A 22,266-nucleotide genomic window follows, 5' to 3' on the forward strand; every position below is an offset into this window, starting at 1 on the left:
CAGTAAGTAGGGAAGAAAGATGTGGAAAAGCTTAGATAATAAAATATTCTTTAAAACCTGGTAGAGAATTGGAGAAATTCGGCTAATTAACATTTTCGTAGTTAAAGTTCTTAGTCTTGATTAAAGTAAAATAAGAAATATTGTAAAAAAATGCGTTGGCAGTTTGGCAATTCCTTTTTAATATAGTTAAGCCGTGTATGTATGTGTGGAGTCAAATTTCACATACATGCTTTCATTGCTTCATACTATGTTTACTGTTTTGCATGGACAGTGCTGGCACTGGAGTACTTACTGATTATGTGCCTGGAGTGAATTTTTTTTTTTTTTTTTTTTTTTTTTGAGATGGAGTCTGGCTCTGTCACCCAGACTGGAGTGCAGTGGCACGATCTCGGCTCACTGCAACCTCTGCCTCCTGGGTTCAAGTTATTCTTCTGCCACAGCCTCCTGAGTAGCTGGGATTACAGGTGCGTGCCACCATGCCTGCTTAATTTTTGTATTTTTTAGTAGATCTGGAGATTCACTATGTTGGCCAGGCTGGTCTTGAACTCCAGATCTCAAGTGATCCACCCTCCTTGGCCTACCAAAGTGCTGGGATTACAGGTGTGAACCACCATGACTGGTCGAGTGTATTTCTTGATTGCACAGGATATATGGTGATATTGGTGAACTTAAGGATACTGAATTGTGTATCAGGAATAAAATATTCATTATGTGGGTTTTCTGGGGGACGTCTGGGTAACACTGCTGCCTCCCGGGTAGACTGAGTAGGAAAAATTTAGGGTTGGTTTCCTGTTTGTTTTTGCTTCTAATTTTCATTTGTTTGCTGTTTATGCTCCTCTGGGCTTTGCTTATGTATGCATATATAAAAAAACCATGATTTTTTTAGTTTCTAGTGGAAGGCTTTTATTTGGTTCTATGAACAGTTATTTTGTTTCATATGCATTTCTAGCAAGTAATTTGTTCCATTTGTCTGGAATTTCTAGGCTACCTTTGTTGGCTTCACAGGAATTGATGGAGCACACCAGCTTGTTAACTTTAAACTAACTTTTTGGATATTAGGCTTCCTGATACTTTAAGTGTATTGAGTATACTTTCAAGTCATATTTTTCTCTCTCTGCCTAATTTGTCCAGACTTTGTAAACTATTTGTGAATATTCTTTTTTTTTTTTTTTTTTTGAGATGGAGTCTTGCTCTGTTACCCAGACTGGAGTGCAGTGGCGCGATCTCGGCTTGCTGCAACCTCTACCTCCTGGGTTCAAGTGATTCTCGTGCCTCAACCTCCCAAGTAGCTGGGATTACAGGTGCCTGCCACCATGCCCAGCTAATTTTTGTATTTTTAGTAGAGACAGGGTTTCACCATGATGTCTGGGGTGGTCTCGAACTCCTGACCTCAGGCGATCTACCCACCTTGGCCACCCCAAGTGCTGGAATTACAGGCATGAACCACTGCTCTTGGCCTGTGAATATTCTTAATTCATGGCAATGTTTGTGTTTGCATATAGTTGAGCCATAGTCACTAGGGCTGCTCGGGGAGAGAGAACCCAGAAACCTGCCACGCCGGCAAAAGGGTAAGAATTTCTTACCAGTCGGGTCTCTGGCCTCTCTCTCTCTGTGCAAACGGTTGAATGAATGGTAAAAGATTATAAGAAGGCATGGGAATGTAAGTTTTTGTAAACCTTTAACATATTTAATAGGCTTTCAAAATCAAATTTCAGCTTACATGTTTAGTTACATGGGAAGCCTTGTCAAAATAAAAAAAAGTTTAATTTTCTTCAGGTTATATTTCAGTGAATATTAACATATGTTACAAAATTATAGGGGATTTCTAAAATTCTAAATATGTCTGAGTATGTGCTATCAATCATAATTATGTTTATTATATTAACTTACTGTAGACCACCAAAATAGCCAAATTTCTTTGTATTAAAGTGTTAAATCAAGTAGAACAAAAATTAATTGAGTACCAAGAAAATACTTTGCCAGATTTGCATGCTAAGTCAGCGGATACTAAAATTGTTTAGATATACAGTTTGAATGAACTCCAAGGTCTAAGTCAAATTACCTATGATAACCCATCAGTTGTCAGTGCTATGCAGCTAAATTGGAGAAACACCTGGTATTCAAGAGGACATAAGTCCGATGTTAAGCATGGACTCATGAAGAACCAGGATAGCAGCCTTGCCCTTCCTGAGTCCTTAAAGCTTTTGTTATTAAAGGTTATGCATTCCATGACTCTTCATGGAAAAGATAAAATAATCCAAATTAAATATATATTGGTGTGCTGACTTATAAATTGCTAAAGTAGTTTATAACCACTGTTTGGTTTGTCAATCCATATTCCTGGGAAGACAATCAAAGTTTCAGGTGCATTTGGTTACCTCATGGGCCATTTAAACATTTCAATTGTCATTTTCAATGTATGTTTCTGGTTGTAAAAAAGCTTTCCTATGCAAGAGGGCTGATGTTATAACAGTAGATTATTATGCTACAGTGTATTTTCACCAGGTAAAGAAAAGTTTATGGTTCACTGAGGACAATCAACCCCTTCACAATCTAGAACCCAAAGACTGGGTCTTCTGAGAACATCTACTGTAAAGGCTATAGTTGCACAACAAACTTTAAATTCTTTTGTGAAAGTTATGATAGAATCGGCTGAACAGAGAAGCATCTGTGCAGCTGCTGGCACTTGTGGCTTATGGAGAAATACACCAAATGAAGACTATAGAGATTCAGTTGTAGGGGATTAGCGAAGAGATTTCTTAGTTAAGTGAGTAGATTCTTTAGCACATTCTCTGATCTATTTAATTTTAGGTGGTTTGGTTTATGGGGACCCTGGGTACGAAGTATGCTCCAAACTCTTGGTATTATCCTCCCAGTAGTCATAATAATAGTCTCCTTGGTGCACCGCATTCTCTCCAAGGCTTTAAATGCTTGTATTCAGCCATCTCCAGAATGTCAAATGGTCTCTCTTCAACTGGAATGATGAGAGCTGAAAAAAAATGCCTGACCAGGAGGATACCATAACCTATGAATGATGTGGTGAGGTTGGAAACCCAAAATGATGGCAAGTGAGTGTGGTGCTAAGGCCCTAAATTTTGGTCACAGTCTCACCCAAGTGAGAACCTGACCAAAAAGGGAGAATTTTTTAACAAAATTATGGGAGGCCAGTGTTTTGGACTGAGCCCATGTGCTAGGCCCCAGCAAACAAAACAAACCAAAACACATAGATTCTAAAACAGACCAGGTTTTGTTTTTCTCCTGCAAACAGGATGTTCCACCATAAGGAGGTACCCTCTACTCAGTCCTTGTTCCCACCTTACAAAACCCACTGTTGTTTTATTGTTTCCCAGTGGGTTTCAAGACCAAAGAAGTACATTTATGATGGTGATAGTGACATCAATGACTAAAGTTTTGGTCAATCTCTCAAACTTGAAAAAATGACCAAAAGGGGGAAATTGTTAAAGCAAATTAAATATAGCCTGAGAAGGGCTCTGTATTTCTATATCGGAGTCCTTGTGGACAAACGGTAACCTAACTTAGGAATATGTGCCTGTAAAAATAGCTGAGTCTTGGCCAATTCCGGCAACCCCAAATCAGGCCAGGAGATAAGGTACTTATTAAAACATGGAAGGAGAGATCACCTGCTCTGGATAATACTGGCCATTTTTATATTGCCTCCTTCCAAACTTATGGAATCACTTCCTTTGTAGTAATTAGCAGAATGTTTCAATTCATATCTGTAATGAACATTCCTGACAGCATAAGTATCCACCCCCTGAGGTTCCTCTTAAATCTTTTAACCATATTCATTTCCTCTCACACAGAGACCATCAAGCTTCAGATGATCATGTGACAAGGTTTCCAGTCAGTTCCAGGTGAAGACACCACCCCTGGCCATCAGGATGCCACCCTGTCTCCACTAGACGGAGTAGGGCGAGAGTTCCATGATCTCCAGTAGGTAGGGACTACGCCCCAAGTTGGCATGAAGCAGTAACAGTCCCTCTGCCTCCCATAAAGATTGGCGGGGGTCATGTCTCTCAGGAGGGAGACGAGGCAGGAGAATAGGGTCTGGAGTCAGGGAACCTAAGGGTTCACCTGACTTCCTAGAATTAAATCAAAAGGAAAACCCCAACTTTCTGCACCTAAGTAACAAAAGGACCAGAGACTACTCCCTTTGCAACTCCCACTCCTCACTTTCTTCTTGGAGATGGAAAATGTTTTGAAAGTACCTCTGATTGTCTTTCCATAACCAATCCGACGTTTGCATAGGAGTGTAACTTTATAACTTCAGCCTCTGATTGGTTATGGAAAGCAATCAATCAGACTAATTGCGGGCCAAATCTTCTTTTGCATAGGGGTGTAACTTTGTAACTTCACTTTAGCCTTTGATTGGTTGTGGAAAGCAACCAATCAGACTGATTGCCAATCAGACTGATTGCAGGCCAAATCTTCTTTTGCATAGGAGTGTAACCTTTGTAACTTCACTTCAGCCTCTGATTGGTTGCTTTCCACAACCAATCAGACTGATTGTGGCACCACTTCATTTACATGGGGTGAACAACAAGTGGCCAATGGGCAACCTCTAGTAGGTATTTGGACCCCAGAAGATTCTACAGCAGGGGCTCTTGAGCCTCTATGCTGGGGTCTGCTCCCACCCTGTGGAATGCACTTTCATTTTCAATAAATCTCTGCTTTTGTTGCTTCATTCTTTCTTTCCTTGCTTTGTTTGTGCGTTTTGTACAATTCTTTGTTCAAAATGACAAGAACCGGCCGTGTGTGGTGGCTCACGCCTGTAATCCCAGCACTTTGGGAAGCTGAGGCAGGTGGATCAACTGAGGTCAGGAGTTATAGACCAGCCCGGCCAACATGGCGAAACCCCCTCTCTACTAAAAATACAAAAAACTTAGCAGGACGTGGTGGCGCACACCTATTATCCCAGCTACTTGGGAGGTTGAGTCAGGAGAACTGCTTGAACCTGGGAGGCGGAGGTTGTAGTGAGCTGAGATTGTGCCATTGCACTCCAGCCTGGGCAACAGAGCTAGACTCTATCTTAAAAAAAAAAAAAAAAAAAAAAAAAAAAAAAAAAAAAGACAAGAACCTGGACATCCTCCACCCGTAATAAGCCAAGACTGTGCCACAGCACTCCAGCCTGGGCGACAGAGTGAGACTCTGTCTCAAAAAAATTAAAATACAACAAGAGCAGAAGTATGAACTAAAAAAACCACCTTTGTGGGGTGGATGTGGCCTTGGGGGTACCAGTTTGCAGACCTTGTGTCAAGCAGCCTAGGACCTAATCTGTATCCTTTGTTACCTGTCACGGATACTGACCTTAGGCTTGGACCACCGCGATCCTGCCCTGCACCCCACGCTTTAGCTGGCCCACTCCAGCTGGAGGGCATGTTCCCTTCTAGATCATGTTCCTGGTCCCCTGGACTCTGGAAATCCCTGTGCAAACAGCCCTGAGCCTGCTTCCAAGGTCTGACTTCCCTCCACCCAGGGCAGCCTGCACTGTTAGAATGAAGGATGGCAGGGTAGGGGGTGTGTGTTTGCCTGAATGCACTGGGAGTCCCCCTTCGGTATGTATGGGATGGAGTCGTGTGGGAATAGAAGCAGCAAGACTACTAGCAAGGGCCCTGCATTTGTACTCTTGCCCCTGGCTAGGCAGTCGTTAGGGTTGGGCCTGCCTGTCACTGCCCCGTGGGTCAGGCTGTAAATAAGAGCGATTCTCGATTCACTCTTTACCCTGGGCCAGACAGTCCGATGCATCCCATCATTCCTAATACCAACTCTGAGGATGCTGACAAGCAGCAGCCCCGTTTTACAGACCGAGGCACAGAGGCTGAAATAAGTTGCCCATAGCTAGTGAGTGGCAGAGGCAGGGTTTTAATGGGACAGTCCGTGGCGGAGCCGACTGGCTCCGCCGCCAGCCTCCCTGCGGAACCCGTCGGCGCTCGCCGCCTGGGACCGCCAGCTCGGGGCGGGGCGCCGGCAGGGACCCTCCGCGCCCCTCTCTGTCTGCCGCCCGGGCGGGCCTCCGCAGGGGCGCGAGGAGGGGGTGTTGGGTCGCCAGGGACCGCCTCCCAGCTGCTCCGGCCGCCGGGGGGCCTGGCGGTGACGGCGGCGCCTGGCGGCGGGGATTTGGCGCGGGCCGGGGGCCGGGGCGCGGGGGCGCGGGGCTGGATTCCTAGGGCCGCGGCGCTTCCCGGCATGCTCCGCTGCAGGCCCGCGCCCGCGCCTGGACTTTGCCATCGGCGGGACTGTCGCGGGATGCGCACCGGAGCCGCAGCCTGAGGTGGGTGAGCCCCGCCTGGCCGGGCGGGCCGCGGCGAGTCGGGGCGGGGGGCTCGAGGGACGCGGGGCCCAGCCCGGCTGCCGGGGAGAAGGGAGGCCGGCGCCGCAGCTTTGTTCTCGCCGCGGGGCCGCGCGCCCGAAGTTGGGCAAAGGAGTGGGAGCCGCGCCCAGTAGCGCTCCGGGGCCCGTGCGGCGCGTCCTGGGCGGGCTAGGGGTCCCTCCCTCCCACGGACAGAGTGGGCGTCCTGGGTGGACGAGCATGGGGAAGCGGGTAGGGTCTTGGGTCTGTTTTGTTCTTGTGGGTCCAGAACCGGAGGGGAAGGGGGAAAGTAAGGGAGAGAGAAAGAGACGGAGAGAAACAGGAAAACTCACTCTTCAAAAACACAAAGAAACGCCACGCAGACAGACTGCAGGGAAGGACCGCGAACACACGCTCCGAGAAACACACTCAGCTCACACGCACTGAGAAGCACACTTAAGCTAGACACTCAGGTCACACATAGAAGCACAGAGAAACAGTTCACACACACTCAGAAACACACTCCGAGAAACACACTCAGCTCACACGCACTCAGAAGCACACTCAAACAGCTCACACACGGAAGCACACTCGGAGAAACATTCAGCTCACACACACTCAGAAACACCCTCTGAGAAACACACTCAGCTCACACCCACTCAGAAGCACACTCAAACAGCTCACACAAACACATTCAGAAAACACTCAGAAACGCACTCAGCTCACACTCAGAAATACACTCCGAGAAACACACTCTGAGAAACACGGAGCTCACACACACAAAAACAGCTCGCGCACACTCAAACACAAACACTCGGAGAAACACACTCAGAAGCACACTCAGCTCACACACACCCAGAGAAACACGCTCAGAGAAACAACGCACAGGAAGAGAGAGGAAACCAAGTGGGTGGTCTTGGAGGCCTGGGATGGGGGAGGGGAAGGAGAGACACTGAGAAGGGGGAGACGGGAACAGCAGAGGGAAAGATGCATGGAGAGAGAAACAGAGATAAAGGCAGACGTAAGAGGAGGCAGAAAACACAGGCCAAAAGGAGGTGGATGAAAGGACAGTACAGAGAAACACACATTTAGAGAAATAGAGGCGGACCCTGACAATTACCCCCTTCCCCCCACCCTACCTCTCACAAAATCAGAGATACACAGATGAAAGAGGCAGATGCCAACCTTCTCATCTTTGTGGTCCAGCGAGCTCCAGGTGGGAGAGCAACTCTGTGAGCCCTTTGAGAAAGGCCTCCTTGGCACTTTAAGCCAGGCACGTCCCAACCTTGTCTACCTAGCAAACTCCTGCGCATCCTTCAAAACCCAGCTCAAGCATCAGCACTCCTGTGGAAGTGTCAGTACCCAGAAAGTGTCATGCAAACACATTTACTCTCATTTCTGTGTTCTTCTGCAGGAAGCACAGGCACATGGAGTTGAAGTGGTTTGTCACCTGTCTGCCTCTCCCACCAGCTTCTTAAGATCAGGGTCTTTGTCTTATCCGTCGCCAATCTCCATTGCATGATGCATAGTAGATGGTCAATAAATACTCAGTGAATGGTGACTGAGAGCGTTTGAGCCCTCCAGTATATGGAGGATAGAATTAAGTGCAAATAGAGGAAAAGCACCATCCTGGTATTGTACCAGGACTCCTAAGTCAGTGTCCTTTTTTCACGTGGAGAAATTAAAGCCCAGAGAGGGGAGAATGCTTGCACAAAGAGAGGCAAGCAGGAGGCCTGCAATGAAGTAACAGTGAATATGTACTTCTGTGAGATGCCTTTGTTCTTCTGGCTTATGAGTTTAAAATAGGTGTGGAAGACCCCTGTTCTTCAGTTCCTTTCTCCAGAGGCAACTACTGTTATTAAGTTACATTTTATGTGTGTGTGTGTGTGCGTATCTATGTGTTCATACCAAAAAAAATTCTGTGCACACACTAGTGTATACAAATGCACGGACTTCTTTCATTCTTCTTTTGTATACAAATAAAATAATTCTATTAGAAAAAGAAATAGATATGAAAGAATCTCCTGAGTGAAAACAGGCAAGAGGCAATGGACACTTTAATGCCAGTTCTAAGTTTCCAGTATTGAAACTGACAATTAGAACTCTTTTCAGAACCTTTACAGTCTTCTTTCTTCCTTGGTAAGGAAAAGTATAGTGAATGCCCATCTCAGTTTAAGTGGATGGCTTTCTGCCTCCTGACTGCATATTGGACAAATTCTGTAACCTCCCTGAACCTCAGTTTCCTCAACTGTAAAATGGGGTTGCTAATGTCCACTTCATAAGATTGTTGTTGGGAAAGTTTGAACAAAGTATCTGGTGCAGAGTAGATCCTCAGTAAATACAGTTTCATCTTTCCTCTTCTTTAATGGGTGTTCTTCTGTGCATGTGTTTATGGATGTGAAAACAACTGCTAGTTAAAATGTTTCCTTTTGTCTAGGGTTTAAAAAGCTGTTTTAAGGCCAGGCGTGGTGTCTCATGCCTGTAATCCCAGCACTTTGGGAGGCCCGAGGCGGGTAGATCACTTGAGGTCAGGAGTTCAAGACCAGCCTGGTCAACATGGTGAAACCCCGTCTCTACTAAAAATACAAAAAATTAGCTGGGTGTGGTGGTGGGCACCTGTAATCCCAGCTACTTGGGAGGCTGAGGCAGGAGAGTCGCTTGAACCCAGGAGGTGGAGGTTGTAGTGAGCCGAGATTGCGCTATTGTACTCCAGCCTGGGCGACAGAGCTAGACGCCATCTCAAAAAAAAAAAAAAAAAAAAAAAAAAAAAAAAAAAAAAAAAAGCTATCTTAGTCCAATTGGGAGCAAATTCTTCTGATAAAGGAAAAGGCAAATTTAGGGCACAGCATAAAATGTACCTTGGTTCTCTTCAGGCCCTCAGATCTCTGCAGGTGTCGTGGAGGAACCTAGCACCTGCCATCCTCTCCCCCAATTTGCCACTTCCAGCAGGTAAGACCCACCTGTCCCACTCTCTTTCATGGCTTGTTGACCAGGTCTGAACTGACTTCATGTTCTCTCAAGCTTTATCCCATGAGGAGGATGTGAGCGGGACTGAGTCAGGAGTCCTCTGGAAGCATGGAGACCGTGGTGATTGTTGCCATAGGTGTGCTGGCCACCATCTTTCTGGCTTCGTTTGCAGCCTTGGTGCTGGTTTGCAGGCAGCGCTACTGCCGGCCACGAGACCTGCTGCAGCGCTATGATTCTAAGTGAGTGAGCCCATGGAGGGCAAGGAGGACGGGTGGGCTCTAACTGAAGAAAAAGAGAGGAACACGTAGTTCAGTGTTGGGCAACTCTAACTCAGCTTTTTGGTTCTAAAATGGTACCTGCAGGTGTCCTTCCCTATAAAGACCTCAGAGTTTAAGAATGTTCCTTAAGCCTCCCAACATCCTGAGTCACCTCCTTCTCTGCTTCCTGAGCCAGGAAGAAAGTCACTGAATATGAACATGTTCACCTAGCATAAAAGCTCAGCCATCTGTCTCAAACTGGCCACCTCACTTAGCAGTTGGACCAGCCAAATCACTTTCCAGCCAGACCCAGAGGAACAGAAATCAGATGCCCACACTCTGCCCATACATCTAAGCAACAAACATTTGGTTTTGTGAAATCCCAACTTAGGACTGTCTCTCTCTTTGCACAGCAGATTTTTTTTTTTTTTTTTTTTCCGAGGTGGAGTTTCGCTCTTGTCTCCCAGGCTGGAGTGCGATGGTGTAATCTTGGCTCACTGTAGCCTCCGCCTCCTGGGTTCAAGTGCTTCTCCTGCTCCAGCCTCCCATGTAGCTGGGATTACAGGCATGCACCACCATGCTCAGCTAATTTTTGTATTTTTAGTAGAGGTGGGGTTTCACCATGTTGGCCAGGCTGGTCTTGAACTCCTGACCTCAGATGATCTGCCCGCCTCAGCTTCCCAAAGTGCTGGGATTACACGCATGAGCCACCATGCTCGGCCTGCCCAGCAGATTTATTTGTGATGCATTGTATGTGAAATATATTTTGTAAGCAGGATTTTGTTTTCAATTTAGGGATGTTTTAATTGATAGACCCTTTAGGGATTAACCCTTAGTTTTTCTCATCCTTCTGTCTTAATCCTATCAGCATCTCTGTCAAGTGATTCATAATTTATAAATGCCAATTTATATGATCCAGGAAAGCTTTCCTATTGAACAAAATGCCATGGTATCTCATTTTCTAAAGTACCCTGTTATAAAATTTGAGGCATTTTTACTTCTTTCACTTTTCCAGTGTTACTAGGAAAAGGCAGGGATATAGGGATGGACCAAAGTGGTTCACAAGAGTTATTCTGCAGACCAGGTAGGGAGCCCATGTAGGTTTGGGTAATAGGAACCACCGCCTCTCTATAAAATGTAGGATTAAAGGGAAAAATATGTTATAAAAGGATATAATTTTGTCCTGAAGGGATATCCCTAACGTCTTTGTAATCAGGTAGTTACACCCTACTCTTTCTGACTCCATTTGTGGCTTATCTGACTCCATTTCACTTTGCTTTTGTTTTAGTGCCCCCGGCCTGCCTCCCCAACTCACTGTCTAGCCACGTGCCCTGCCCTGAACTGTAGCCCCACTAGGCTTAGGTTGGGACAAGTGGTCTCTGCTCTAGTTTATCGACTCCCTTGCTTCTTTTATGGTGTATGTGGGCCTCAGTGAGGAGAGGGTCAGCAGCAGTCACCCACCATGAAACCATTTGACAGGGGCCTTTTCTTCCAGGCCCATTGTGGACCTCATCGGTGCCATGGAGACCCAGTCTGAGCCCTCTGAGTTAGAACTGGATGACGTCGTTATCACCAACCCCCACATTGAGGCCATTCTGGAGAATGAAGACTGGATCGAAGATGCCTCGTAAGGCCATGGGAGCTTTTCCACGGCCCCCCGGGCTTCTGGCAAATGGTGCCCTTTGCTGGCGTCCTTTGCCAGAGTACTTAGCTGGCATTCAAGAACAGTCACTCTGTTACTTGCTGCTCTTTCCTGTGCCTTTAGTGTGGGGGGAAATCAGAATATGACTTGAAAGTGTTTGTCCTTTTCTTCTCTGCCCACATTTTGTAGACCTGAACACTGCGGCCTATAGATATGTGGCAAAGGTTGTTATAAAGTCACCCTGGTGTGCTTGGGTTATCCTTGAGGTGCCCATAAATTTGGCTCAGGCTCCAGAGATGCAGCTTTTTTCTTTAGGATCTCAGGGATCTCTCCATCCAACAGGACCCCCTACATTTTAAGAAGCGGCTGCTACTTCATTGCCTTATCCATTTAGCCATCCATTCCCTGGGCACATGTTTATGGGGCATTATGTTCAGGGTATTGGGTCAGGTGCTGCAGATACTGAAACAGTTGAGAAGACAGTTATAGTCAGTATCACAGAAACTGTAAGAGATCCCTGCATACAGTGCAGTAGGCACATGGAGAAGGCAGTGTCTAGGTTTGCCTGGGTTGGGGAGGTTGAGCTGGATCTCATGGAATATTATCACAGGGGAGGTGCCTTTTGACTTGGATCTTGAAAGATGAGGAGGAGTTCCCCAGGCTGAGCACAGGGGAAGGACACGTTGGGCAGAGGGAACAGTCTACCAGAAGCTTGAGAGTTATAATAAAGCATGACTCACTAGGCACACAGTGGAGCTTGCTGGAAGAGTAGATTGGGTGCAGGGAGGGGAAGGGAGGGGAGGTGCTCCCTCGTTTAACTCATGGGCTGGTCCATTTTGACACTGAGGCATTCCCACTCTCAGTGGTTGGTATTTGGCTGTGCCCACTGGTCAGGGCGAGTTGAGGTGCAAGGGTGGGAACTGGAGGGTGGTGAGCCCCTCCAGATGAGCACTGATGACTTCTTCTTGTTTTCCCAGGGGTCTCATGTCCCACTGCATTGCCATCTTGAAGGTAAACCTCTCTCATTTCTCTGTGGGATAAAGGGGAGTCGAAAAGCACCGCTGTGCGTGGACGGAGTAGAACAGGACCTTAGAAAGGGCACTGACCCCTCGCAAGAGGCCTTTCCTTAACCTGACACTTGGAATTTTTGTGGTTTCCTTCCTTTCCTGCCTGGACTGGCTGTTTACAGATTCTCAAGGTTGTTTCAAAGGCTTTATTTCATCTGGTTCTCTTAATTCAATGACCTGCGGGAAAGACAGCCTAGGTACACAGCCACCATTTCACCCCTTATGGAGAAAGCTGTGTGTGCCTAAGACCATGTAGCTGCCAAGAGAAATGGGGTTTCCCTGCTTCCCCCTGCACACTTTTTTTCACTAACAGAGAGTTCAGGCCTGTACAGTGAGTTTCTTTCTGTATTTGGATTTCTACTGTGACTACAAAGTCATCACTAGCCCTCTTTGGCTGTGACCATAGTCAGCCAGATGGGACAATCAGTGTTAAAAAACCAAAGCAGGCATACTTCAATCTGAAGGCAGAGGATTTTTTTCTTTGAATGCCTGGAATCTTTGAAAAATTGCATCCAATTTGCATTTTGGGTGATTTTATGGTTTTAGCATTTGTTTTCAATTCTTGTCTGTTAATATCCTACCTAATAGAATAATAACTATACTGAAATATTCGGCCAGTTGCAAATATCAGGTTTTTTTTTTTTACATCAGTAACCTGGGTAATCACACATTTACCTCTTTGACTAGTAAATATTCAAGATTTCAAAAGAGACAACTTTGTCTTTTCTTTAGTGACATTCAGTAGAAGACACTATTAATAAAATGTTCTTTACCCCACTTCTTCTTTGGCTGTCTCTCTCAGGGGATGGATAAATGCCTACTAGGAAGTTACTATCTCAGAGTCCAGGTTTAGTTAATTCCGAGAGGCTCTTTGGATATACAAATATGGTTGTAGATATAAATATGGTTATTGATAGAGCTAGTTAGGCGTAATGACTAGAGGATAATGCTATACTACATTTCCCTTCTCCCAGCCAAGATGTGTCCTGGGCCTCGGTTTTGTCTCCTGTTCTCATCTATTAGAAGGATAAATGGCATCTGTGGTGTGAGATGAATCAGCTGGAGGGAGTCGTATTGAATTGGAATCAGTGTCTACCCGGGGAACCTCAGATCAAAGGAGAGGGCTTCTAAGTCCCCTCTTGGGATCTTAAGACACTTTTGCTAGGTCACCCGCCCTTGAGTCCCTGTGGTGGGAGCTGGGAGAGGGGTCTGGGCTAACTCCCGGGTGGACCTTTGGGCTTCTTTCTGCTCTCTACTGTCCAGTTCCAAGTATAGGTCAGGTAGAGGTGCTTCCTTGCCATGGATAGAGACGCACCCATGTTGGTTGGTTCTAGCATGGGGAGGCCTGGAAAGGGGAAACAAGCTCTGGGGTGGCCAGCTCTGTGGGTGGACAACGAGGAAGACTGTATGTCAGTCTTGCCTTTTCCCTGCTTTTCCTAAGGTCCTTTCATCATCAGCTTGACAAACACGCTAATATATTACCTGAGACCATTGTTGAAATAAGTGCTGTTCTTGGAGCATGTGCTCAAAGGGAACAATGCCCCTTTGTTCGGCCCCATTCCTGAGGGTGCCCTGTTGGAGATACTTATTCTTGTGCAAGTCTAAACCATGAGATGAAGGAATAGAAAAAGAAAGTAGCTTTTTCCCCTAAGCGAGAAATTGGAGCACATGATTTTTCTCAGACAGATTATTTCAGCTTAGGCTTCCCAGAGCCCACACCCTGCCCTTGATCTGTGGCTCCCACCCCAGGTCCTCTCCCAGCCATGCTCTTGGCTTTTGCCACTTCCCACCCGTTTCCTCTCATCTCTGTACTTTTCACATCTGGCCATTAGGTTAGGGGGCCAGCTGCAATGGGACTCATGGCAGGGCTGATTTGTCTTGGGGGGTGGTGGTGAGGCCCTGAGTGGAGCCAGGTCAGCCCTCATCTCTCTTCTCCCTGCCGCATTAGATTTGTCACACTTTGACAGAGAAGCTTGTTGCCATGACGATGGGCTCTGGGGCCAAGATGAAGACTTCAGCCAGTGTCAGCGACATCATTGTGGTGGCCAAGCGGATCAGCCCCAGGTGAGCGATTGGCGGCCTCGAAGTCCCCACACTCCATGAGGGAAGAGAGGGGCTGGATACTGGGGTAGCCGCAGAGCTGGGCTCTTCTTTAAAATAGTGCAGAGGCAACTTCAGCTATTTGTTTCCCACACATTTTCAGAATGACCAGGAGGGTTTAGATATCGAGACTTCCCAGCTAAGTTGTGCTCCCACCATCCTCACCTGCAGCATGACCCGTCTGAGAGGGCTTTGAGGAAGCTCCAGCAGGTGCCTAGTCCTGACCCTGTCCTAGACTCTGCCTTGCATAGCCCGTGGTGGCCCCTCTTTCCCAGCCACACACCAGCTCCCCTTGCCACACCTTCCTCCCAGGCCAACATTTCACACAGACGCCCACACCCCTGTCTCTGCCTGAATCTGTATTGGAGACTAGCTTGGGGGACCCACTCCGGCTATGCCCACTGCTCCATCCCTGGCCCAGGTCAGCAGCCTCCAACACTGGGTGGGAGCTGAAGCCATGTGGCATTCAACCTCCCAAATTCCAGGCTGACTGCGAAATCCCATGTGGGAGGCAACCAGCAGGATTGCAGTCAACAGCTACACCCCCTCATTTGGGCTTGATTTCCTGAAGAAAAATAAAGCCCTTTTCTTAGAGCCAAGGGCTGTTCTAAGTTTGTGCTGCCACCTGGTGGCTGGTATGCTGACGTGCCAAAGCAGAGGGTTTTCCCCGCCAGCCACCTGGCCCACCCGGGAGGGCACTTCTGTATGCCTGGTGAAACAATGGCACTGCTGTAAGTTCCAGGGACCCACACGTTTCTTGTTGCCATGGCCCTGGGTAAATCACGAGGAACCAGCCCTTTCTCTGCCTCAAGATTAACCAAATAAAAACGACCAGTTTCCTGAGTCACCACGTGAGTTCCTTTGAGGGAAGACACGACCTGGTCAGCTTGAACTCGGTTCAGGCAGTTCGTGAGTTGAGAGAGTGGGAGGGAGATAATCCAGGGAGGGACTCAGCCCAGAACAGTTCCCGGCTTTCTCTGGAGTTGCTCCAGTGGGGTGTAGCTACATGGTCAGCTCCTGGCTTTATAAGAACCCGCGTCCCAGGCTCAGGGTGGGCACTGCGCATTCCTTCCCCATTATTTATTTTTATTTATTTATTTTTGAGATGAAATCTCGCTCTGTCACACAGGCTGGAGTGCGGTAGTGTGATCTTGGCTCACTGCAACCCCAACCTCCTGGGTTCAAGAGATTCTCCTGCCTCAGCCCCCTGAGTAGCTGGGACTATAGGCACGTGCTGCCTTGCTGAGCTAATTTTTGTATTTTTAGTAGAGATGGGGTTTCACCATGTTGGCCAGGCTGGTCTCGAACTCCTGACCTCAGGTGATCCGCCCACCTCGGCCTCCCAAAGTGCTGGAATTATAGGCGTGAGCCACCGCACCCGGCCTCCTTCCCCATTAGTTTCAAATATTCTGCACTGTGGTATCCACTAGACCCTTCATCATGTTTTTTGTGCCTTCTAAGAACCACTTGGGGGCCAGGCAGATTCCTGTGATATGGGTTACAAGGCAGCACTTTCAGGAGGTTGAGGTTTCTGTGTGAGCCTGGGTGAGTAGGATCAGTACGGGTCCTAAGGTGAGGTTGTGGCATTGTCCAAAGAGTGGACCAGCCCTGGTGCTCACTGGCCCGTCCTAAAGAGCACCTTGGACTACTTCTAGAATGCTCCGTGCCATAATTCAGCCAGGGTCTTCGCTTTGTCCTTTTGCCCTCACACTTCTTTCTCCTTCTGGCCATGTTCTGTCCCTATTGTTTTTCCTGCTCCATTTATCCCACACAGTGTGTTGATGGCCTGTTAGTCTCGAGGTGGTGGCTTTAGCACTAGAGAAAGGGACTGGCTGAGACAGGCGCCGAGGGTGACCGTGTCTCTGCATGTCCTCACCAGCCCCACAGCCCTGAATAAGAGTGTTTGAGGCCATCTTTTTTCAAGTGCTTTTAGAAATCAAACAATATATCTTTATTTTTTCTTTCTGTCGAGTGTTCATGAGCAAAGATTTGAAATAAAACCTTGTACCACGCAAATCAGAATGGAGTGTAGTTCTGAACTTGATTTAAAAAAATTAACCACAAGGTAGAAGAAATCCAGTAGAGCAGTGTGAAGCCAAATGAAACTCATGGTCTTCTTTTTCCATGTCTTACATACCTTTAGCTTTGTATTTTTTTTTTTTTTCCTGAATACAAGAGTAATTCATGCTTCTAAAAATTTAAAATACTGCAGACATAGATGACCTGGAAAGGCTACTCCCTCCCAATTGTAGGAAGTAACCACTTTTAAGTGGTGAGTGTTCTTCCAGATTCTTCCCAATCCCACATTTCAGAGCTTTTGCTTATCTATTTTTATGCAAATGACAGATCGAGCGTTACATATTATTTGGCAATTTGCCTTTTTAATATAGTAGTAACCTTGAACATCATTCCATATGTATGACTGTATTTTTAAAAACCATTGGCACTGAAACAAAACTGGAAAACAAAATAGTCTATACAAAGACTGAACCTGAAGTCTTTGTGCCTCAGTGTCTGAGAATGCAGAAGCAATTGGATAAAGAACCATTAAAGACCGGGTCTGGAATATCAAAAAAGAATAATTGGAATAAAGATAGAAAGGAAGGAAGGGGCCGGGTGTGGTGGCTCACGCACCTGTAATCCCAGCACTATGGAATGCTGAGGTGGGCGGATCGCCTGAGGTCAGGAGTTCAAGGCCAGCCTGGCCAACATGGTGAAACCCCGTCTCTACTAAAAATACAAAATTTAGCCAGGCACGGTGGTGCGTGCCTGTAATCCCAGCTACTTGGGAAACTGAGGCAGGAGAATCACTTGAGCCCGGGAGGTGGAGGTTGCAGTGAGCTGAGATAGTACCACTGCACTCCAGCCTGGGTGACAAAGCGAGACTCCATCTCAGAAAAAAAAAGAAGGAGAAAAGGAGATCAAGAAAGTGAAGTACTGAACACTTTTTGCCTCTGGTCAGGGTGGATGATGTTGTGAAGTCGATGTACCCTCCGTTGGACCCCAAGCTCCTGGACGCACGGTGAGAGCAGTGGTGGGTGCACGTTCGGTTTGTCATGCAGAGGTCCACAACTGTTTTATCAGATCTGTGAGGCTGGCTGACTGGCTTGTGTAGGGAGGGTGGCTTTGCGGACTCCTTAGGCTGCCCGGGCCTTCGGTGCCATTTACTTCAGTGAGCGGCTCCTGACTGGGTGATAGAGGCCAGTCCTCTCCTGAAACCCAAGAGAAGAAAGAGCCAGTCTTAGATTTTAAATTATTATGATTAGACATCCGGCCATGTTACATGCTAACTGTGCCTTCCCTTCCACCTTTCCTCTTGCCCCCTCTGATTTTTGGACCCCAGAAGCAGATATGCCTTAGCTGTGAGTGCCGCCCAGTGGGGCAGTGGGGCAGTGGGGCAGTGGTTCCCAGCGCAGTGAGAATGGAGGTGACAGGTCAGCCACGGCTGTGCTCACCTGCCACTAGATGTGCACATACACAGAGTGTACTTAGCCATATGAAATTGTTATGTTCCTGTACCAGATGCATCCCGTTTAAGAAAGATAGATTCTTTTCTGCCTTGGATTTATATGACTGTTTCATACACATGTAACAGTTGCCAGATGGGCAATGGGTCACAGCGCTTCAACTTTGGTTTCTCTGCCCCACTCCTACTGCTGCCCAGCTTTGTCCATGGGTTAATAACCTGTAATGTATTCTCAAATGCATCATGGTACTCACTATATAAAAGGTATTCTACAGTGAATTTTTCAGCACTGAAAAATCTACTCCTCACTTTGGTTTTCAATTACATTTTTTGCTTTTTTTGAGTTAGATAAACCAGCCCTGGGCCTTACCGATTTGTAATTCAGTAAGGAATGTTTAAGTGAGAGTGTGTCTGTCCTGCATTTAAGTGGGCAGCAGTTGGGGAATGTGCTCATCTGATTGACTATATCTGAACTGTTTCACAAAGCGCTCTTTGGGGAGATGTTAATAGGTGTGCTGCAGAAAATGGCTTCCACAGTCTTAAATAAGCTTGTGAGAGACAGCCTGTTACATTCTCCTCGGAGCTTTATCAGGTACATCTCAGAAGGCTCTGAGGCAGGCTTCAGTTAACCTTGTTTAACCTAGCCATCTCCAAATTTATTTGAGCATGGAACCAACTTTAAATTGCATACCTACCAACATCCTAGGGAAGGGTGTGCAGTTTGGGGAATACTAGTCAAAAAGTCTGTTTGGGCTTTTGTGCAAAGTCCCTCGTTTCCTAGGAAACCTGACCCTATTTTTTTTTTTTTCCCTAGGACAACTGCCCTGCTCCTGTCTGTCAGTCATCTGGTGCTGGTGACAAGGAATGCCTGCCATCTGACGGGAGGCTTGGACTGGATTGACCAGTCTCTGTCGGCTGCTGAGGAGCATTTGGAAGTCCTTCGAGAAGCAGCCCTAGCTTCTGAGCCAGATAAAGGCCTCCCAGGCCCTGAAGGCTTCCTACAGGAGCAGTCTGCAATTTAGTGCCTACAGGCCAGCAGCTAGCTATGAAGGCCCCTGCTGCCATTCCTGGGTGGCTCAGCTTAGCCTTCCACTTTTTCCTGTAGAGTTAGTTGTTCTCCATGGCTCAAGAGTTCACCTGTGTGTGCATAGTAAAGCAGGAGATCTGCGTCAGTTTATGCCTCTGTTGCAGTTGCAAACTGTGGCTGGTGAGTGGCAGTCTAATACTGCAGTTAGGGGAGATGCCATTCACTCTCTGCACAGAGGAGCATTGAAAACTGGTGGACTGTCAGCTTTATTTAGCTCAGCTAGTATTTTCAAGAAAATTGAGCCAGTGTCTTAAGAAATCAAGAGGTTTCACATTAAAATTAGAATTTCTGGCCTCTCTTGATCAGCCAGAATGTGTGGCAATTCTGATCTGCATTTTCAGAAGAGGACAATCAATTGAAACTAAGTAGGGGTTGCTTCTTTTGGCAAGACTTGTACTCTCATCTGGCCTGTTTCATTTGTATTATCTGCCTGGTCCCTGAGGCGTCTAAGTCTCTCCTTCCCCTTACAGGTTTGGGTTTGAAACTGAGGAACTACAAAGTTGATGATTTCTTTTTTATCATTATGCCTGCAATTTTACCTAGCTACCACTAGGTGAATAGTAAATTTATACTTAATGTTTCCCTCAAGTGTGTAGTTATTGAGTCAAATTCATATGGATGGTGTATTGTGGGACATACTTAGATGGAAGGAGAAAGCCTGAGAATCCTGAAGATGATTTCTGTGTATACCTCAAAATAAGATATTTAGGCTGGGTGTGGTGGCTCACACCTGTAATCATCACACTTTGGGAGGCTAAGTTGGGTGGATTGCTTGAGTCCAGGAATTTGAGACCATCCTGGGCAACATGGTGAAACCTCATCTCTACAGAAACTACAAAAATTAGCTGGACATGGTGACACATGCAGCTACTTGGTAGGCTGAGGTGGGAGGATTGCTTGAGCCCAGGAGGTGAAGGTTGCAGTGAGCCCTCATCGTGCCACTGCATTCCAGCCTGGGCGACAGAGTGAGACCCTGTCTCCAAAACATACATATATATAAAATATATTTAAAGACCTCTTGAAGTTCAGGCAGAAGTGAAGATACCACTATGAAGTAGTTTCCACATTAACAATAGCAATGACATGAAGGATGTGTTCCCCCTTCCTTCTGATATTAATAGTCTGTTCATTTTGCAAACATTGAGACGAGGGGCATTTTTATGACTTGAAACTTTACTATGACCCAGAATCACAATTATATAATTTGGATACATACCCAGATGGCATAATTTCTATCATAAGCCTGTAGGAAAAGCTTGAAGTTCTTCACTTCTCAGGTTCTCAGAGCCAGCTTGCTCTTGGGAGAGGAACCTGGTATAGGGGCTGCCCAGGTTCATAGCCTATGCTGTCAAGCATGTTTGGAGTTGCATATCTGTTCCCATGTCAGTTTCTCTAACTGAAGTCAGGAAATTCCTCAGCTGGATTCTAGGAAACCAGGAACCCATATTCCCAAATGCAAGATTGGGGCCTGGTTTGTCTTTCAATTTGGGCACATTTCATTCTCTCCAGGAAAATGGGCCATTTCCATCCTGCACAATGTACACCAAACCACAGCTGGGATATGGAGTCAGGAGAGGGAAGCTGGAGCTCAACTCTTATGGACTAAAGGATGGATTCTGGATGGGTTCCAGGGGACACCTTATTGGATTGGTGGCTTCCATCAACCCTAAAAACGTTAAGTGGTGAACTTCCCTGTCCTGTCAAGCTGTGAATGGGGAATGTATACAAAGTTACTTCGACTTTTCTATTTGAGGCCTCCACAGTAAACATCCAGAGTCCTCCTATTTTCTTTTTACCTCTCTTTAAGAGCCCGTTTTTGTGATTAGACTGGAAAGCAATTCATGCTAAGTTTGCAATGGCTGCCACAGTTGTAAGTGTCCCCTGCATTTTAGCCTGCACTAGAGCCCTAAGTCATAGAGAAGCAGTTCTGAATTAGTATCTCAAATACCATCCACCTGGTATGGGTCTGTGGGGTGGAGAGCTTTCCCAGCACCCCTAAAGCAATGCCCAATGTCAATTACCTTCTCTAAGTCCTGGCAAGTCCTGGCACATCGGCTTTCTGGATCCCTTAGATGCTGCCCTTTCTGTTGTGAGGAGAGGTTGCCAAAGATATTGGAGGTGTCTGCTGGACTGTAGGATTTCCGATTCCACTGCTGTGTAGTTTTTCTTTCTAGTGCTGTACAAGAAGCCTCTGGATAAATTTGTTGTTGGTGGCTGATGGTTGAGGTAGAAGCAGTCATGGGGTAGGAGGCAATGCCACTCCTCTAGGCCGTTTGGGAGTTGGCTGAAGTTACTTCCTCCCTTGGAAGGGGCTGGTTAGTGAGTGCCAGGGATCTCAGGACTGTCTCTGTGCCAGATGTGGTTTCCCAGGCAACAGACACATTCCTAAGTCCCTAGTTCACTAGCGTCTATATAGATGGTAGTAGAGCCTTCCTTCCATGTCTCCCTTCCCCTGGCCTGGAGTAGGAGCATTAGACTCAAATTCTGATGAAAAAGAAATTACCTGGACATAGGAATTCAATGTGAAGAGAACAAGATATTTGAAGTCAGACAGAATTAGGTTTGAATTTGGGCTCAGTGGCTTACAGTGTGAGCTTGGTCAGGTTCTTAACATTCTGGTCCTTAGCATTCCCATCTGTATGATCAAGGCTATTGTCATTGGGTTGGTATGCCAATCAAGTGAAGTGGTATGTGTGAGCTGCCCAACTGTGGGCCTGGTTCTGATTAGTCAATGTTAACCCTTCTTTCTCCACAGCTTCCCGTTCTTTGACGCCGCTGACCCAGATGGCGTCACCTCAGTTACCATGGCTTGGTCCAAGCAGCGACTTCTGTTCATGGGCTCTGGAATTGAGTGGCCAAAAATCTGGAATCCCTTCGGTAGGGAGAGTAGCCTTGTCCCTGCCCTGCTACAAGTCTGTTCATATGGAGACATACAAAGCCATGGGCCTCTTATCAACATTCAAAGGGTTGATTGTGCAAGCTCACATTCCTCCAGAGCAACTCCCCCAGCTTGTGAGATCTCCGAGAGGGAACACGTGTTCCTGGCATCCAGCTTCCCCTGGTGCTCCCCCTGACCTGCCTCATTCCGGGAGTTCCCTCTCTTCAGAGACCCTGTATGCCCACACGAGTGGACTTTTAGAAAATGGCCTACAGTTCAAAGGCCCTGCATTGCTTTATGGCCTTGGAAATGTGGGGAAAGTGTCAGATGAAGAATTTCTATCCTCCTCACTTCCTCCCTGTCTCCCATAAATGCATACCGAGAGCTTACTGTGAAGGAGGGGTCGTGCTAGATGCTGGAGCTATGGAACAAAAGGCACAATCCCTGCCCTTAAGGAGCAATAGAGAAATGAGCAGCTGCTGGAGCCATGGC

General features: G+C 46.7%; 1 protein-coding gene across 3 annotated transcripts; it reads left to right on the top strand.

Annotated features, from left to right (window-relative positions):
* Positions 1-5,973: 5,973 nt before the first annotated feature.
* Positions 5,974-19,484, top strand: TMEM98 (transmembrane protein 98). 3 transcript variants are annotated; one of them, XM_030924149.1, is made up of 8 exons: positions 6,024-6,292; positions 9,184-9,259; positions 9,332-9,516; positions 11,030-11,161; positions 12,154-12,187; positions 14,192-14,307; positions 17,306-17,365; positions 18,624-19,484. In XM_030924149.1, the coding sequence occupies exons 3-8, from the start codon at positions 9,386-9,388 to the stop codon at positions 18,829-18,831; spliced, it is 681 nt and encodes a 226-aa protein (XP_030780009.1). In that variant the 5' UTR covers positions 6,024-6,292; positions 9,184-9,259; positions 9,332-9,385; the 3' UTR covers positions 18,832-19,484. The 3 variants fall into 3 exon arrangements, with proteins under 3 accessions (XP_030780011.1, XP_030780009.1, XP_030780010.1); XM_030924151.1 differs by lacking the exon at positions 9,184-9,259 and having other exon boundaries at positions 5,974-6,292; XM_030924150.1 differs by lacking the exon at positions 9,184-9,259 and having other exon boundaries at positions 9,304-9,516.
* The last annotated feature ends 2,782 nt before the right edge of the window (positions 19,485-22,266 follow it).

This window comes from Rhinopithecus roxellana, chromosome 19 (genome assembly GCF_007565055.1).
Source record: "Rhinopithecus roxellana isolate Shanxi Qingling chromosome 19, ASM756505v1, whole genome shotgun sequence".
In the NCBI taxonomy this organism is placed as follows: Eukaryota; Metazoa; Chordata; class Mammalia; order Primates; family Cercopithecidae; genus Rhinopithecus; species Rhinopithecus roxellana.

Bases quoted from the DNA above. Each gene is read 5' to 3' on its own strand.
- TMEM98 (XM_030924151.1), top strand. From the start codon at position 9,386: ATGGAGACCGTGGTGATTGTTGCCATAGGTGTGCTGGCCACCATCTTT. The intron at 9,517-11,029 runs GTGAGTGAGCCC...CTTTTCTTCCAG, and splicing joins CTGCAGCGCTATGATTCTAA to GCCCATTGTGGACCTCATCG. The intron at 11,162-12,153 runs GTAAGGCCATGG...TTGTTTTCCCAG, and splicing joins GACTGGATCGAAGATGCCTC to GGGTCTCATGTCCCACTGCA.